The sequence below is a fragment of the Amia ocellicauda genome, chromosome 10 (assembly GCF_036373705.1).
Source record: "Amia ocellicauda isolate fAmiCal2 chromosome 10, fAmiCal2.hap1, whole genome shotgun sequence".
NCBI classification, from domain to species: Eukaryota; Metazoa; Chordata; class Actinopteri; order Amiiformes; family Amiidae; genus Amia; species Amia ocellicauda.
Genome location: NC_089859.1, coordinates 22,591,496 through 22,607,259, shown reverse-complemented (window position 1 = coordinate 22,607,259; position 15,764 = coordinate 22,591,496). Strand labels below are relative to the sequence as shown.

At 42.3% G+C, this 15,764-nt stretch overlaps 1 protein-coding gene across 5 annotated transcripts in view; it reads left to right on the top strand.

The window, feature by feature from the left end:
• The window catches only part of snx13 (sorting nexin 13), a 34,281-nt gene extending 19,607 nt beyond the window's left edge, over positions 1-14,674 (top strand). For all 5 annotated transcript variants that reach the window (XM_066715556.1, XM_066715560.1, XM_066715559.1 and 2 more), the window contains exons 9-26: positions 471-554; positions 1,047-1,185; positions 1,369-1,457; positions 2,247-2,346; positions 2,542-2,735; positions 3,139-3,243; positions 3,440-3,572; positions 4,451-4,488; positions 5,317-5,386; positions 7,504-7,646; positions 7,995-8,102; positions 8,459-8,569; positions 10,107-10,268; positions 10,379-10,450; positions 11,045-11,190; positions 11,321-11,389; positions 11,755-11,867; positions 12,094-14,674. In XM_066715556.1, coding sequence (XP_066571653.1) covers positions 471-554; positions 1,047-1,185; positions 1,369-1,457; positions 2,247-2,346; positions 2,542-2,735; positions 3,139-3,243; positions 3,440-3,572; positions 4,451-4,488; positions 5,317-5,386; positions 7,504-7,646; positions 7,995-8,102; positions 8,459-8,569; positions 10,107-10,268; positions 10,379-10,450; positions 11,045-11,190; positions 11,321-11,389; positions 11,755-11,867; positions 12,094-12,341 — 2,124 coding nt within the window. In that variant the 3' untranslated portion in view covers positions 12,342-14,674. The remainder of the gene's footprint in view (positions 1-470; positions 555-1,046; positions 1,186-1,368; positions 1,458-2,246; positions 2,347-2,541; positions 2,736-3,138; positions 3,244-3,439; positions 3,573-4,450; positions 4,489-5,316; positions 5,387-7,503; positions 7,647-7,994; positions 8,103-8,458; positions 8,570-10,106; positions 10,269-10,378; positions 10,451-11,044; positions 11,191-11,320; positions 11,390-11,754; positions 11,868-12,093) is intronic.
• The last annotated feature ends 1,090 nt before the right edge of the window (positions 14,675-15,764 follow it).

Here is a 15,764-nt window from a genome sequence, read left to right as displayed (position 1 = left end):
GAACATCTCTGGAGAGATCTGAAAATGGCTGTGCACCGACGCTCCCCATCCAACCTGATGGAGCTTGAGAGGTCCTGCAAAGAAGAATGGGAGAAACTGCCCAAAAATAGGTGTGCCACGCTTGTAGCATCATACTCAAAAAGACTTGAGGCTGTAATTGGTGCCAAAGGTGCTTCAACAAAGTATTCAGCAAAGGCTGTGAATACTTATGTACATGTGCTTTTTTTGTTTTTTATTTTTAATAAATGTATTCAAACAAAGATTTCAAACAAACTTCTTTCACGTTGTCATTATGGGGTATTGCTTGTAGAATTTTGAGGAAAATAATTAATTTAATCAATTTTGGAATAAGGCTGTAACATAACAAAATGTGGAAAAAGTGAAGCGCTGTGAATACTTTCCGGATGCACTGTAGGACTGTGTTCATGTCTTCTGCTTTTATAATAATACATGTCTGTGTTCGTGTCCAGGAGATACTTGCCAGGGGGGTCCTCCTTCCCTTGATCGACCAGCTGAGCGATCCGGACTACATTAATCAGTATGTTATATGGATGGTATGTCATCAGTCACCGCTCTTCTGCTTGTCCTTGCTATATACGAGCACACACACCGCTGCTGTAATACCCTGTGTGACAAACAATGGCTGCAGGCGGCAGACGACAGCTCTCCATGCTTCGCGGTTTTGAATTATTAATGAGGGTGTGGTGTTTGTTCATCTTTGTTTTTTAAATCATTACCGTAATGGGTAATTACAGGAATAGATGGGCTCGACTCAGTGCTTATGAAACTTATCCCCATTAATTCATTGTATTTATTATCCCGTTTAGAATTAATTGTTCAGGAACATATCTCTTGTGCAAAGCGAGGTATACCTGTATATATAATAACATTATGTATTAGTTTATTTGAGCGTAGACAGCTTTACATTTTATCATGGTATAATTTGTGGTATTTTTATGAATACAGTGATTTGTTTTGGCTGTGGGTTTCCTTGTCTTGGGTGTCTGATGAACGGCAGATTAAAAGGCGTTTTATTTGTCGCACAGATACGCGATTCCAGTTGCAACTACGAAGCCTTCATGAACATCCTCAAGCTGACGGACAAGGTGCCGGAGCTCGAAGCTGTGAAAGACAAAGCCCTGGAGGAGCTGCAGTATCTCCGGTCCTTAGACACGGCAGGAGACGGTACAAAGCCTGCTTTTAGCAAGACGCGAATTACAAATAAATACATTCATAGAAATGGTGTGTTAAAAAATAACTAGGCAACCAGAGACTGTTTAATTAAAATCAGTAATAAAATAGTTTTTCATCATCCATAGTAAATTATCTGTGTATCTGATCTAACTCTGTGTTGTTTGCATCTTTCAGATATTAATGTGATTAAGAATCAGATCAATAGTCTATTGTTTGTGAAGAAAGTATGTGAAACGAGAATACAGAGGCTGCAATCAGGAAAGGTAAGATGGAAAATATTTATTTAATTTTGTGTCTGACATTCATTTCTTTACCCTGATTCCTCTGAGTTTGGTTTTAAGTGGGGAGGCTTCTCCCAATCAAAGTAAAAACTCAACTAAAGAGAGTCCAATGCTAATCCTCTCCTCACCAGCTCTCAACTTGCAAGGAGACTTAAGATCATGAAGGAGTTGTGGAGATGTCACCCAGCAGTGGATATGGCATATGATTGATACCAAATATTTGATTTGTTTTAACTTGTTTGTGATGATTCAGGTGATATGGGTGGAGAGGACCCAGTGAATGTGGTTCCTGTTGATGGATAACTAGTTTAATTATCCTACTGTCCATTACTGAGATATTTTGGCTCATATTCAATAGAAGCGCACCTTCTTCATACCGCAGATATACGACAATCTGTTTCCAATAGAATCAATTCAGAAAGAGCTGCAGAGTTTAAGACAAAGGTAATCAGTCAGTGAATATCTATGTTAAACAATAGCATGCCCATCAGTATTTCCTGCTCATGAAAATAATGTGCTGTGAGATCATACTTAAATAGACAATAAATAAATAGGTAGGACAGGAAAGTAAAATAATAGAAGTTAAATGTTGGTAAGTCAGTATTTATAACGAGATGTTACAAAAGTTGAATTAAAGTGTATTGGCAGCTGAAGCACGTGGATCCACATCCGCTAAGAACAGTTTATTGTTATAAAATATACACTCAAAATAACTCTCTAACCTATGAAGAGTAACGTGTTTTTTTTTATTTTATTTTTTTTATCCTGCAGGAAGTCGACACTCTCAAACTCGCAGCCAACTTCGGCAAGCTGTGCATAATCCCTCTAGAGCACATCTTAGTGCACAACATCGCACTGCAGTTTTTCATGGGTAAGAAAGCAGTTCATTGATGCGTCCAAATCCGTTTGCAACTTTGCATAATTATGTTTCCTGGTCAAATGACTACTTCCTAAATTTGGTACGTCAAGTAGTTTCCACCCAGTTGAATGCGTGCGAAGGACCTCATACCTTTCTCACTCATCTGGATACCAAACCCTCCCTGATAACTGTGCGTCTCTTCCCCAGATTACATGCAGCAGACCGGGGGGCAGGCCGACCTGTTCTTCTGGCTGACGGTGGAAGGGTACCGGGTCACAGCGCAGCAGCAGCTGGAGGTCCTGCAGAGCTGGCAGAAGGACGGCAAGAAGCAGAGCAACCAGACCAAGGGCTTGCTGAAGGCGGCGGCGCTCGGGGTTTATGAGCAATACTTATCAGAAAAGGTATACTGTTTTAGACCGAGAGCGGTTTTATTGACGCCTCACCATTCCTTGCCCCCTGGCAGTCGGACAGCTTTAGTCAGCAGGTGGTAGAGACAGCAAATAAAATACCGAGTTGTAGGTTGATGAAAGCATCTCCCAGATGCCGGTAGGAAGGCGTATTTGAGCGGATAGGACAATAAATAACCACAATGATGAAATCATCATCCTGTAACGCGACACAGGAGACAACATTGGCCCTTCCTACAGTCCCTCCCCCTCTCTTTATAGCGCCTGCCGGACTGGACCGTCCCCGCCGAAGGCGATTAAGAAGCATATCTGTGTTGTTTTAATTGCATTGCTCTGTCCCTCCACAGTGTGAATTATTGCCCTCGCAGTGCTAACTGTGACTATTATTCAATTGAAGGCTTCCCCGCGGGTTCAGGTGGACGAGCATTTGGTGGCGAGTTTAGCCGAGAAGCTCAACAAAGAGGATCCGACGCCGGAAATCTTCGACGATATTCAGAGGAAGGTATGTCGATTTATAGCGCCGGGTAGAGCCCTTGAAAACGGGAGCGGTGATCGTGCGACACACATTGCTTCACGTCTGAAACGAGCGCCTCAGAGTGGACTCCTGTACGGGGGTTGTTCAGCTCAGGACGCCTCACATGTCCACAGGTTTGACCGTAGATGAGCACGTGTGCCCTGTGTTCTCTGTCTCTGTGAAGGTGTACGACATGATGTTGCGAGACGAGCGCTTCTACCCGTCCTTCAGGCAGCACCCCCTGTACGTGAGGATGCTGGCGGAGCTGGACATGCTGAAGGAGCCCAGTTTCAAGGGCTCGGACGATGGAGACGGAGGTGAGAGGAGGGACGTCTCTTCCCGTGTTTGTGTAATAGCGCTGTGGTGCTCTCTAGCTTGTGCAGATGAACACTTAAGAGAGCTTTCTTTTGTACTAGTTAAAACAAATTGTATTTTGCATTTTGCACCATCGAAATGGTCTCGGTGTGTTTCTTCCCTCTGTAGATGACATTCAATTGCTTATTATTTCCCCCAAAAATGCTTCCCTTCGAATTGAATTGCTTTGTGAATATTTATTTCATATCTTTGGTGAATATTTTGTATGATGTTTCACTAATCTATTGATGCATCATAAAACAATCAAAAAACAAACCCGACAGAATTTTAAAATAATGTAACCAAAAAATATGGCTTTTTTGGCCGTATTACAGAAATAGCAAAGGTTGAATCAGATTAGAGGCAGAATTATTACTGTTCAGTCCTAAAAACAACACAAATATTAAGCCTTCAGTTCACCATCTTTAAATTTATTGTATACCAAAAAAAATGTAACCTTAAAAATTACATGTGTGAATTGTTTTCAGTCTGTAGGGTTTAATTAACAGCATTACTCGCTCTACTTGCTGACCTTTTATCTTTTTTTTTTTTCCAGATAATGTTATGTTAGACAGTTCATTTTAAAATGATAGAACTGCATTTCCAGATTAATTGCTCTCCAGGGCACAGATACCCCTCTTTCTGAGCTGCAGGTGCACACAGGATTTTACTGACATGTTTTACTTGGATTCATAGGGTTAGTAGATTTAGATGTTGGTTGTTTGCCATGGGTTCTTAATTTTCCTTACATTTTTTAAAGACATTATTTCTGGAGTATAATATTTGTTCGCCATATTTCTTTTTTTTGTTCTTGATTTTTCCATCTTTTTTCCCTTCACAGAATCTTTTAATGGATCTCCAACTGGAAGCATAAATTTGGTAAGTGTAGAAAACTCTTAAATATTATGACCTACCTTTATCAAGTCACTAGAGTCAGTTTGGCTTCCCTTTTTTTCCCCATTTCCTTATTAAATATATCTGATGCGGAACCGAATATGGAAATGCTCTTTCAACATTTAAAGCTCCTCTGTGGCGACAAAGTGTGGTTTAAAACAGACACGCGAGCTACGGTCTGACTTTCTTTTTTTAGCGTCGGGCTGGAATGCCGCATTATTCTTTCAGTCGATCGGTTTGGTTCACAGGTGGAGCGAGTGAAACATTCGGGATTAAGTTTTCATTTCTGAGGTTACTGTTCACATTTGTCTTCCTTTTTTTTTGAGCTGCTCAGGGTCTGCTTGTGCAGGTGTTAAAGTGCGTTTACTCTGGCTGGAATCCACGCCTGGAGCGAAGCCCGCGTGAATAATACAGCTCCCTTGTGTAGTCAAATAACACGAAACGGTACAAGCTATGAATAGGCAAAAGGTCAACGCCAGGGTCACAGGGCTCTTATTTGTGTATTTATGTGTATTAAGTATCTGTTTATTTATTTGTTCGCTTTGATCTGATAACCTAGAGTTCCAGAATTATCGTTGTGTGTTTGGAGATAAACAATCATATTTTTAAAGGGTTTTTACATCCAAACACATTTTGCACGTTTGTTAGCAGTTCAGGTTTCCCTTTCCCAAAATGTTTTCTGTACATATACTTTGGGGGAGAATGCGTCTAGATTTTTTGAACCATTCATAATTCTACTTCACACAAAACTAATCTCCATAAATTTGTCTGTGATGGACTAATAGGTTCCTTGTTTGCCGTTTGTTTTCTCAGTCCCTAGATGACCTCTCCAATGCAAGTTCAGACGAATCCCTGCAGTTTCACGCTTACATCTCTGACACTGGTAGGTGTTGCTGTAAAGTCTTTTTAGGCATGTTCTGACCCATGGGCTGACCTTAATATGTCCCTTATTTTCATGAAGTATTAAATACTACATACATCTGAGAGGCACAGTGGTTTATGCACGTGACACTCACACGGGCTGCATTGTATCTTCTTTAGTTCGATGCCATGATGACTAATAAAGAATATATTTGATGTCATTAACTAAATCTTTTCAATATGTACAGTGACCTTGTATATTGAAGGTGAATATGGTAGACTTTAATCAGCCACCATACTCAAATAATAGCATTAAAGTGAATTAAAACATGCATATAAAACAGATTTTAATTTATTTTGGATTAATTCTGATGGTATACTTACAGTATTTAAAAATATATATACACTCACCTAAAGGATTATTAGGAACACCTGTTCAATTTCTCATTAATGCAATTATCTAACCAACCAATCACATGGCAGTTGCTTCAATGCATTTAGGGGTGTGGTCCTGGTCAAGACAATCTCCTGAACTCCAAACTGAATGTCTGAATGGGAAAGAAAGGTGATTTAAGCAATTTTGAGCGTGGCATGGTTGTTGGTGCAAGACGGGCTGGTCTGAGTATTTCACAATCTGCTCAGTTACTGGGATTTTCACGCACAACCATTTCTAGGGTTTACAAAGAATGGTGTGAAAAGGGAAAAACATCCAGTATGCGGCAGTCCTGTGGGCGAAAATGCCTTGTTGATGCTAGAGGTCAGAGGAGAATGGGCCGACTGATTCAAGCTGATAGAAGAGCAACTTTGACTGAAATAACCACTCGTTACAACCGAGGTAAGCAGCAAAGCATTTGTGAAGCCACAACACGTACAACCTTGAGGCGGATGGGCTACAACAGCAGAAGACTCCACCGGGTACCACTCATCTCCACTACAAATAGGAAAAAGAGGCTACAATTTGCACAAGCTCACCAAAATTGGACAGTTGAAGACTGGAAAAATGTTGCCTGGTCTGATGAGTCTCGATTTCTGTTGAGACATTCAGATGGTAGAGTCAGAAGTTTGGCGTAAACAGAATGAGAACATGGATCCATCATGCCTTGTTACCACTGTGCAGGCTGGTGGTGGTGGTGTAATGTTGTGGGGGATATTTTCTTGGCACACTTTAGGCCCCTTAGTGCCAATTGGGCATCGTTTAAATGCCACGACCTACCTGAGCATTGTTTCTGACCATGTCCATCCCTTTATGACCACCATGTACCCATCCTCTGATGGCTACTTCCAGCAGGATAATGCACCATGTCACAAAGGTCCAATCATTTCAAATTGGTTTCTTGAACATGACAATGAGTTCACTGTACTAAACTGGCCCCCACAGTCACCAGATCTCAACCCAATAGAGCATCTTTGGGATGTGGTGGAACGGGAGCTTCGTGCCCTGGATGTGCATCCCACAAATCTCCATCAACTGCAAGATGCTATCCTATCAATATGGGCCAACATTTCTAAAGAATGCTTTCAGCACCTTGTTGAATCAATGCCACGTAGAATTAAGGCAGTTCTGAAGGCGAAAGGGGGTCAAACACAGTATTAGTATGGTGTTCCTAATAATCCTTTAGGTGATCATGATTTAAATTCTGAGTCACAATTAATGAAGGGAACCCCCTGCTTATTTGTGTGTGAATTGTGATAAAAGTGTATTCAGATTTAAATTGTTTGACTTGCAAAATATATTCATTTGTTTTGGCTGGCACTCAGCTGAACCATTGTTTTAAGTCTTGCACATTTTTATATGGTCTTTAAATATTGAAATGCTGGTTTTCTGTGTTGCTGCCCTGCTAGGTGGAGAGGGGGGTGCTTTTTTCATTGTTCATGGGAGCTGTACTCTGATAGTAAAAGTTAATTCAATCCCCCCATTGAAGACCAAGTTACCTGGTCTCAAGTCACTGTCACTCTTTCTGAATCACTGCCCATCACTGCCAGCTCAGTGTTTGTCTCTCCTGCCACATTCTTCATTTTGTATTCTTCCTTCCTTCCTTCCTTCCTTCCTTCACGTCTCGTCTCCACCCTGTCCTCTGTTTATGGCCCTGTTTTTGCGCTCAATAGCTCATGCTTTTTTACACCCGTGTCCCATGGCAGGCGTGTGCAATGACCACGGGAAGACCTACGCCTTGTACGCCATCACAGTGTTTCGCAAGAACCCCGACGGCAGCGAAGACACCTGGAAGACCTACCGGCGCTACAGCGACTTCCACGACTTCCACATGCGCATCACCGAGCAGGTAACCAACCGCAGGCCTGGATTGTGGTGCTTTGATCAGACCAGCAAGGAGTGTGGGCGATACTGTCCTCATCCGTGTGCCTGTTTCAAGTCTCGATTTAAGCCTCTCAAACATAATATGAGGAATAGTTTCCAGTCCCGTCGCATTTATGACAGAGTGAATCATAAAGCAAGGAAGCTTGGTGTCGGACTGAAAATAGAAGCGTTATTTCAGTTTTACCAGGTACCTTTAGAACTCTCTTCCATTTTTTTGTGATAATCTGTTGTTGATGTCTGTGTACTGATCTTCTTTTGCATCCTGCATCTAGTTAAGGACACAAATGGAAATTATTGTTCTTCTTTTCTCCAGTTTGAAAACCTCACAAGCATTTTAAGGCTGCCTGGGAAAAAGACGTTCAATAACATGGACAGGGAATTCTTGGAAAAAAGGAAAAAGGACCTGAATTCCTACCTACAGGTAACAACTCTGTGCAATCCTTCGCTCCAGGTTGTGTATCATACCTGTTCAACAGTGTTGCCACCCTAGAGAGACGGGTGTTCAGCCCATATTTGAACATTTTACTAATTTTATTTGTAGCGTTCTGCTAACCAATGTCTTCATGTCTGTTTTTAATTGGAAAATTTGTAGCACTTTGTGTGTGTGTTGGAATCCATCCCTTGCCCGTTAACTGGTCTTGTTCTTGAACTCGGGATTGAAAGCCATTTGCATTCAGTCTGCAGACAGAATATAAAACTGTGTGGAAAAGAGACTATATCTTAAGAAGTTATATGATTTAAAATATTTTTTATATTGGGTGGTTTGTTCCTGTTTAGTTGTTGTTGAACCCTGAGATGATGAAGGCCTGCCCCACTCTCGCTCCTTACGTCTATGACTTCCTGGAGAACAAAGCCTACAACAAAGGCAAGGGAGATTTTGCACGCAAGGTAAGAACGCCCCCTGCTGCCCAGTCTGAGACTCGGGCTCTATCAGCCCAGGCAGGATCAATCGCTTTCAACATCCTTATAGTTTAATGGAATAGACTGATATAGGACAGACACAGTAAAGAGACAGCTCTCATTGGAAGTGCAGTGACACCCCTCTGCTCTTGTGTGCCAAACAAAAACCAAAGTGTCCAGCAGCTGTCCACCTCCCAAAGGTGTTAACATCGCATGTGAACCTGAAGACATGCGTGTCATACAGCAATATGCCTGACTGTTCTAACGACCTGTTACAAATGAGATACTTTCAGTGAATATCTTAGTGATCTGCATTTAGGAATGATGTCAGTTTCTACTTCACTCGTACCCGTCTGAGGAACGCACAGTCAGCGCTGGTTAAATAGCTCAGCAGCTTTCTCGGTGTCGAGCAGCGCTTCAGATATTGCAACATGTTTTCTGTGGATGATTGACACCTGTAATTCAAATGGTACAATAAAAGCTGCCAGTTAAGGCATGTGAAAGTGTAATGGTTTCAGAGCAGCAATAGAAATACAGGAGGTGCTCGTTGGGAGGGTGCATGTGTTGGCTTTGAGTGTTTCCCTCTTGAATTAAAAGCTTGTGCTGAATAGAGGTCAACCGATTAATCTGGGCAGATAACAGTTTTTTGATGCTATCGTCAATCGGCAGAAATGAACGCCGATAAATGGCCAGTAGTTTTTTGAGGTTGTACGCATTAATATCCTTGGCTATAGGGGACAAACCTATGAAATGAAAACCATCACTGACTCCCTCATGGTGTTTATTGTCACGTGACTTGGCTCAGCGTGCAGATGCTGCTTGGGTGGAACTTAAAATTGATGCTCGCTTAACAAATTCGGCTGAGAGAAGAGCTACCTAAACAAGTTGTCGATAAAAGTTGTTGTGAAACTGTAAAACAAACAGACTCTGACAGTATTATAAATAGCTACTTAGCACTTATATCCCCGAAAACCCGCACCCGGCCCGCGGACATTTCAGAGCTTCCAGACAGCAAAATTTCCCGACTAGATTATTTGTTTTACAGATGAAATACTATGTTTCGATGGGAATTATATAATTTATTTGATCGGGAAGTACAATAAATATTCGTATCCCCTAAGTAGTTTAGTAGTGAAGATTAACAATTGCTGCCTTTAAAAATATTTGATATGAAGTTATTGTACCCGCAAAGCAGCATTTTTTTACATTTGGATCTTTTCTCATTTTTTCTGAGTTATTTGCAGTCTTTTATTTGTAGATTCAAAGTTCTGTTTATGAACCTGTTTGTTTATATTATTTATTTTGAATCATATTTATTTGTGAAAAACAAGTGCATGGATTACAAACATTAGACGTTTGTGTACATGGTGATGCCCTTATATGAAACCAGAATTTTCTAATGTTTTCTTGCTAATCCAGTTGTAAAATAACAGCAGTTATTTTATCACTTAGTAAATATAAAATAATAACCTAAGCAGTAGTCCTCATCGGTCGCATTCTTCTGAATTCTGACTCTGTGTCCCAGATGGACACCTTTGTCAATCCCCTGCGCAGCTCCATGAGGAATGTGTCCAACGTGGTCAAAGCCATCCCGGACAGCCTGGCCGAGGGGATGAACAAAATGTCCGATAACATGGGGAAGATGTCCGAGAGGCTGGGGCAGGATCTGAAGCAGTCCATTTTTAAGGCGAGTCATTTTTTATGGATATTTGTATTTTTTTTTTTTGGCGTACAGTGTGAGATTGGAAAAGTTCTCTATATGGTCCTGACCACCCTCTCTCTGTGCGCGTCCCTCAGGTCCCTCCGCTGATCCAGAAGTCGGACATCGACCCCGAGCACTGCCGTGTCTCCGCACAGCTGGATGACAATGCAAGTAGCCCTGGACGCCGTGTGGTTTCTGTTTATCACTCTCTTGGTGTGTCCAGTCCAGCCCGTTTGGCCCCGAGCCGCACCTGTCAGGGTAGAGAAACGTGCAGTGGGTTTTAAGAACTCGGCTGCAGGTAGCGTTCATCAAAGCTGAGGTCGGGGGGGCGGTGCTCCTGTCTGCTGGCACTTTCCCACTGTTTGGATTACATCACTGATCACTTATGTGAGTTTTAAGGAGAGGGAGCTGCTTTTATCTCATCCAGGAGCGAAGGCGTGTACGATTACTGCAGATTATATGCAGATTTGTCATCGTCGTAAATCCGCAGCTGTCCCGCGCTTCGCATTTTTATTTGTCACTTCAAAGCATTCCTCGCTGTCTCTGGTGCTTTACTGTTTTCGCTGACAAATGTCTTTTCTGTTAACGGGGGGAGGGGGCTTTATTTTTCATGGTTTTGGCTTGTGTTGTTGCTTTTTGTTTGTTTATATCTGTTCTTTTTATTGGAAACTTTTTTTTCCGATGCTGCGCGCCAGCGGAGGTGTCTTCCTGTCGCTTTTATTAGCGGGTGACAGGGTGGAATGTTTCCTTTGAACCCCCAGGTGGACGACAACATCCCCCTGCGCGTCATGCTGCTCCTGATGGACGAGGTGTTTGACCTGAAGGAGAGAAACCAGTGGCTGCGGAGGAACATCAAGAACCTCCTGCAGCAGCTTATCCGCGCTACGTACGGAGACACGATCAACCGGTACGTCTCGAGACTGTGAGCCTGTGAGCGAAGAGGGAGAGGGAGGGAGGGAGAGAGAAAAGTATTGCATTGTGTGTATTTGCGATATATTGGCATCATGTTAAGCTTGAATGTTTGAATATTATTTTAGGAAAATTGTGGATCACGTGGACCTCATGACATCTCCAGAGCAAGTTGCCGATTATGTCAAGAGATTCAGGTATTGAGTCTTCAAACACCTGACCCTGCGTACCAGTCTATTATTATTATTAATAATAATAATAATAATAATAATAATAATATTATTATTGATTTGATTATTGTTATTATAATCCAGCCCACGTCCGACATTTTAATATCTATGTAGATGTATGTTTACGTACTGGTGTATCTTAATTTCTTATTCAGTTCTTATTCAGATCCAGGTTTGATGAGCGTAGATTGTAAAGTAAATGATCAGTTGTGGTGGGTGGCGTTGACTCGGACGGGTTTGGGGAAACGCAGAGCTCCGAGTTGTTGGTTTGATTGATTTATTTATTTGTCCATTAAATTGCTCTCATCGGTGTGTATTGATGCGTCCCACAGAGATGCATTCTGGCCCAATGGGATTCTAGCGGAGACGCCCCCTCGCCGGGACAAGTCGATCCGAATGCGAACCAGAGTGGCGGCCAAGACCAGCCTGCTGGGGATCATGCCAGGTGAGGAGAAACCCACGACCGAGTCTCTCGCACCCGTGTCGGCAGCCCACGACACGCCAGACACCCTGCTGCGTCACGCTCCTCGAGGAAAAGCATTGCGTGTACGCACTGTAGAAATGGCTTTTTTGTTTTGTTTTTCATCACTCGCGTCGGGTTCCCGTCTGTTGTAAAATATGAGCGACCAGGTTGTCTTTTTTTCTCAGTCTCGTTCTCTCTCTCCCGTCAGACGAGCTGAAGCACATCATCGGGGCGGACACGGCTCGCAAGGGCATCCTGCGGGTCTTCGACATGTTTCAGCACCAGCAGCTCAACCGCCGGCTGGTCTACGTCTTCCTGGAGGGCTTCCTCGAGACCATGTTCCCTCAGTACAAGTTCCCCGAGCTGTTCGTCAAGCTGCACTCGCGCTCTGAGCGCATGCAGAGATACTCGCAGAAGCTCAAGACGGCGCCAGTCCCGCCGCTGCAGAAGAGGTGACACTCCGGGACCCCTGGAGCCGGACGGACGCTACGGCGGAGCATCCCTGGACTCGAGGAACGCAGGCTCCCCCCCCAGGCCCCGTGTGGACGAGCTCGTAGCACTGACGATTTGTTTATTATCGTTATGCAACACGCAGAAGTGCCAGGCCTCAACCATCGGGGAGCCGCAGATGTGTCGGCAGGGGGGCCCCGGAGTCGTGGATGTCCTCCTCCGCTTCTTTTAAACTCGACACCTCTTTTGAAAAGTGGGAGACGGCGTACCCCTGGAAAATCCCTCTGTAGCAAATCAGCAGCTTGCCTCCAGGTAAAGCACAAAGATATGATTTTCTAACACGCTTACGTTTAACACACAAACGAAGGTTAATAAACACTAATCTATTTTAAAAAGAAAAAAGATGGCACGGTGTGAGAGATGAGAAACGGAGAGTGCCGGGTATCGCGTTCGAGCGGTTTAAGCGGTTATGGGCCAAGCCGGTATGGTTTTGCACGATATTCTCACTGCTTCACAAGATGTCCGTGGGGAAAATCAATAAATAAAGTGGGTTTCTATAAACTTATTTTCTTCTGTTCCTTATCCAGTGGCTTTTTTTTTTTAGATTGTTTTTAAAGAGATTGTTATCTGTCTACTGCCATGAAAACCGCAGAGTTGTATTATTTTTTTTACGTGCACTCAATTCTTCGTCCTGTTTTCTTAATCCCGCTCTCAGAGATCATCGTTACCAAATAAATACGACGCCTTTGGAAGAGACTGACCTTCCACCCGGTTGACCGTTCCATATCCAATCTGCGTAGAGCAGGGGGGACCTGTATTATACATCCGCTGATATGGCAGGTTTCTGTCTGTATGACGCCCAAAGCAAACCACCTGCTCCTGTGTATATTGACTTTCCCGTGGTGATATACGAATAAATAAACGAATACTGAAACGCTTAATAGCACTTATCCTAAAGCAAGCTAAATTAACACACTTCTCCAAAGGTGGCTGTGAAACATGTTGAATGTCTGTAATGGACACAGGTGAGCCTCACGTGTTTGTTTTATAAGCATATCCCGATATGCTGTGAAGAATGTAACACTTTCTGATGTACTATGTGTTTGTATCCGTTTTTAACCCTGTGAAATCGTTCCATAATCGTGCGGGTCTCATGATGTGATTGTAGGATACCTGTCGGGCACTTAAACGCAGGGACTGCCCTTGAGTCCAGATGACTGTGCCACTATACTAGAATTCAGCCTTAATCTTAACAAGTGAAGACCAAGAGACCTTTGATCATCCCACTAGAGTGACCGGAAACGCATCTGTAAAATCATTGGATTGGAAAAAAAACGCCAAATCAAAGGATCTATTCTTTCTAGAAGTCTGTAATTGTGTGCAATATTTTTCTTTTCTTGCATGTGTATTTTAATTGTGTATTAAACATTTTACTGTTTTGACATGTAAAAAACGAAAAGAGAAAAAGCTAAACGAGTCTTTGAAATCCAACAACTTACATTCCGTTGTTGTCATGATGATACTTTATTTAAAGACTTGTTTTATAAGTCTCGATTTTCACTCCTCGTAAAAATTCACTTATCAATAATGAACTTTGTTAATCTGAGCATGGCTTATGTACAACAGAGGGAATCTTAAGAGCACATTGCAAGCTATATCGATATCAGTTTTTTAAATATGTATGTATGTATATATATATGTGTGTGTGCATACATACATATATATATATATGTATGTATATATATATGTGTATATATATGTATATGTGTGTATATATATGTATACATATATGTGTGTATATATGTATATATATATGTGTGTGTGTGTGTTTATTTGTGTATATGTATGCGTGTGTGTATGTATGTTTGCATATATATATATGTATGTATGTATAATCTCCACACAACGTATGTGTTGAAAAGTCCTGCATCATGGGTCCAGTCGGCGAATCTCTACTAGAAGGGAGTTGTCGTCCACTCCTCCGGGTCACATGACAGGCGGCCTCTCATTCTCCGCTCTGCCTGTCCTGTGATGCAGGGTTTGGTTGTGATTTTCTTTTTTTTTTTTTTTATTGCCCTGTATATATAAATCCAGTCTAATGAATTGTGCATATCATTGTACAGTATGTGTCAACAGTGTGCCTAATTGTACTGTCAATTCTATTTTCTTATTTTTCTTTAATGAACAAAAGTCAATCAGAATGTCGTGGTCATTTGTAATCGACTGAACAAGGACTCTAAGAGGTATAGAGTGTGTGCATTATGCTAATACAATGTCCAATAGAGCAGCTGGAAACAATATTACACTAATAAAATGTTAACGCTAGCAAACTGTTACAATTGTTTCTGTTGTCGTTTGTGGAAAAGCCCTGCAGTGACGTCACGAACAACTGAATGATAGAACCGGCCGATAATCTACACGCATCTATGAACTGGGGAAAAGAAGTGTCCGCCCACAAGAGTTTGGATGTAGTTGGTGACTTTTTCAGCACATGGTCCTTTAGAGAACATGACAGTCGCAGTTTTTATCCTCGAAACATCTACTTGGAATTGGACTGGAACCAAATCTCCATTCACTTCTTCCTTCAGCAGCACTGAGATTATCAGGTTCATGTGGAGAGGAAAGTGGCATTTTCAGAATTCGGTCCAGACCTTTGCTTATTTTTGTAGGTTTCGGTCACAGCAGAAAACCAGGTGCGTGTGTGTGCGCGAGTGATTTAAGGAAAATCAACATCCAGTTGGTCTTTTTTGCAAGTCGTATATGATCTATATTCTATATATGGTGTTGGATAGATGCATTGTATGAAGACCCTGTAAGGATTGGTGGGGGGAGCTGGGGTCAGTTGCCTGTATTCTTCCCCTGTCTTTCAAAAAGGTTCTTGCTCTTAATCACATTGAACATCTTTATATAAACCTCATGTAGGATTATTTAAGAGAACATGGCTGTATTTGTGGATTTATTAGTGTTAACCAGGAGGCAAATGTAACTCTTAGTTGAAACCACCAGAATTTTCCTACAATCGTCAGAAACGTCTACATTTCTCTCCTGACAATATTCACTTATTCCACCCTCTCTGCCTTGATGGCAGGCTGTCCCGAGTGTGAGAACAGGGTGCTTTTAACGGGGGTGTGATCTGTGCGTCGTCTGGGCCGGGAACCAGGGCTGGCTGGTGAGTGATCCTCAGTCTGGGACGTCTGCAGATGTTCGAATAAATCGCACCTGGCTACTGAATACAATAAAATAAAATGTTAAAAACAAAAAAATGTGCGTCACAACACTTTCTACAGGAAAAATAATAGCGAAGGGGCGATCGTAGGACAACCCCCCACCTGCAGCAATGGAAACCAAATCAACCATAATTCTGCTGGGCTCTGCTCTGTCTGCGGCTCCCGGCAGCTGGGCCCGGCCGGGTGACATGGCTTTTATCCT